Raw genomic sequence first — 1981 nt, 5'->3', positions numbered from 1 at the left:
GCCTGGGGGGGCGATTGCGCGACACCTAGATGGAGGAGCGCCGGGGATTTAAATGCCACTGAAACGGCGATCCATCACCGCCGGAGCCGGCAAACTTTCGCAGGAGGCTCAGCCATTGGCTGCCACAGTCACGTGCCCCTCCCCTGGCGCCCTCCGCCCTCCTCACCGTCCCCCCCAGCCCTCCCCTGCGCACTGTACATTCATATCATTTTTCTTCTCCGGTCCCATGGAGGAAGTGAGAAAGTTGGCACGGTCACCCAGGGCGTCGCTGGACCCGGTCACTCAGTGACAGATGGACAATGCAAGAATGAGCTCCTTCCTGGAATACCCCATCCTCAGCGGAGGCGACTCGGGGACCTGCTCTGCGCGAGCCTACCCCGCGGACCATGGGATTACAACTTTCCAGTCGTGCGCGGTCAGTGCCAACAGCTGCGGCGGCGACGACCGCTTCCTAGTGGGCAGGGGGGTGCAGATCAGTCCACCCCACCACCACCACCACCACCACCACCCCCAGCCGGCCAGCTACCAGAGTCCTGGGAACCTGGGAGTGTCCTACTCCCATTCGAGTTGTGGCACGAGCTACGGCGCGCCAAACTTCGGCGCACCGTACAGCCCCTATGCGTTAACCCAGGAAGCAGATGTAAGTGGTGGGTACCCCCCGTGTGCGCCCGCTGTTTACTCTGGAAACCTCTCATCTCCCATGGTCCAGCATCACCACCACCACCAGGGTTATGCTGGGGGCGCGGTGGGCTCGCCTCAGTACATTCACCACTCATACGGACAAGAGCACCAGAGCCTGGCCTTGGCCACCTATAATAACTCCCTGTCCCCTCTCCACGCCAGCCACCAAGAAGCCGGTCGCTCCCCTGCGTCGGAGACATCCTCTCCTGCGCAGACCTTTGACTGGATGAAAGTCAAAAGAAACCCTCCCAAAACAGGTCAGTCTCCATCTACTGCCAGCCCAGTGGGGCCTCCTTGATGATCCTGCAAAGAGCTGGTGTGCTAACTTCGCCCGAGGAGTTTGTTTTAACTATGCTCTTTCAAATAATAATAAACGAGTGCTGTCTGTCCGGGAGATGGCCGGGGTAGGTGTGCAGGGACCAAGTTGCCCCTGGGCCCCCGTGGTGTTTTTTTTTTTTCCGAAGGGGCTGAGTTTGAGATTCCAAAGGTAGTAAGTGAATGCGTGGGCGTTCTGTGGGTCCCTCCAGGCTCCACTCGTCATGGGTCCCACCCAGCTAATGGTGGACTTCAGGTTACCGCCTTACACCTCATCCCTCAGCCTCTCGAGCTGAGCAATTCCCCATGGTCCCTTTCTCTGAAGGTTGCGTGCAGCGTTTAGGGGCTAAATGTCCCTCGTGTCGATTTCATGATTTGTAACCTGTTTTCTCTGCTCGCGTTCCGCCTTCCCCCTCCAGGGAAAGTTGGCGAGTACGGCTACGTGGGCCAGCCCAATGCGGTGCGCACCAATTTCACCACGAAGCAGCTCACGGAGCTGGAGAAGGAATTCCACTTCAACAAGTACCTGACGCGCGCCCGGAGGGTGGAGATCGCCGCGTCCTTGCAGCTCAACGAGACCCAAGTGAAGATCTGGTTCCAGAACCGTCGAATGAAGCAGAAGAAACGGGAGAAGGAGGGCCTCTTGCCCATCTCTCCCGCCACCCCGCCGGGAAGCGAGGAGAAGGCTGAGGAATCCTCGGAGAAGTCCGGCTCCTCGCCCTGCGTTCCCTCCCCAGGGTCTTCTACCTCAGACACTCTGCCTACCTCCCACTGAGGCCGCCCGCCAGCCTGCTCCTCTGGCTGTGCTGCCAACCAAGCACATTCTTAGCTTATCTTCCTGTATGTGTAGTCTCTCTCCTTTTCTGGTCCTGTCCTGGGAGCTCCTGGCTAGGTTCATGGATTTCCACAGTTCTCTGGACTAGAGACTTTGTGGGTAGGGGTGTATGTATGTGTGTGGTAACTCCTGAATTTATTATCAAATTTG

The 1981-nt window shown here is 58.3% G+C and overlaps 1 protein-coding gene across 1 annotated transcript; it reads left to right on the top strand.

Annotated features, from left to right (window-relative positions):
• The first annotated feature begins 292 nt into the window (after positions 1–292).
• HOXA1 (homeobox A1) lies at positions 293–1771 on the top strand. Its single transcript, XM_004702734.2, has 2 exons — positions 293–938; positions 1416–1771. Exons 1-2 carry the CDS (start codon positions 293–295, stop codon positions 1769–1771), a joined length of 1002 nt encoding a protein of 333 aa, XP_004702791.1.
• Positions 1772–1981: the final 210 nt, after the last annotated feature.

Source organism: Echinops telfairi, unplaced genomic scaffold (genome assembly GCF_000313985.2).
Source record: "Echinops telfairi isolate 266 unplaced genomic scaffold, ASM31398v2 ScPeMD7_23;HRSCAF=83, whole genome shotgun sequence".
NCBI lineage: Eukaryota > Metazoa > Chordata > Mammalia > Afrosoricida > Tenrecidae > Echinops > Echinops telfairi.
Note: the sequence above shows the minus strand (reverse complement) of the source record. Positions and strands in the feature narration are given on the sequence as shown.

Excerpts from the sequence above, each read along its gene's own strand:
- HOXA1 (XM_004702734.2), top strand. The coding sequence starts at position 293 with ATGGACAATGCAAGAATGAGCTCCTTCCTGGAATACCCCATCCTCAGC. Across the intron at positions 939-1,415 it reads AAGAAACCCTCCCAAAACAG|GGAAAGTTGGCGAGTACGGC; the intron begins GTCAGTCTCCAT and ends TTCCCCCTCCAG.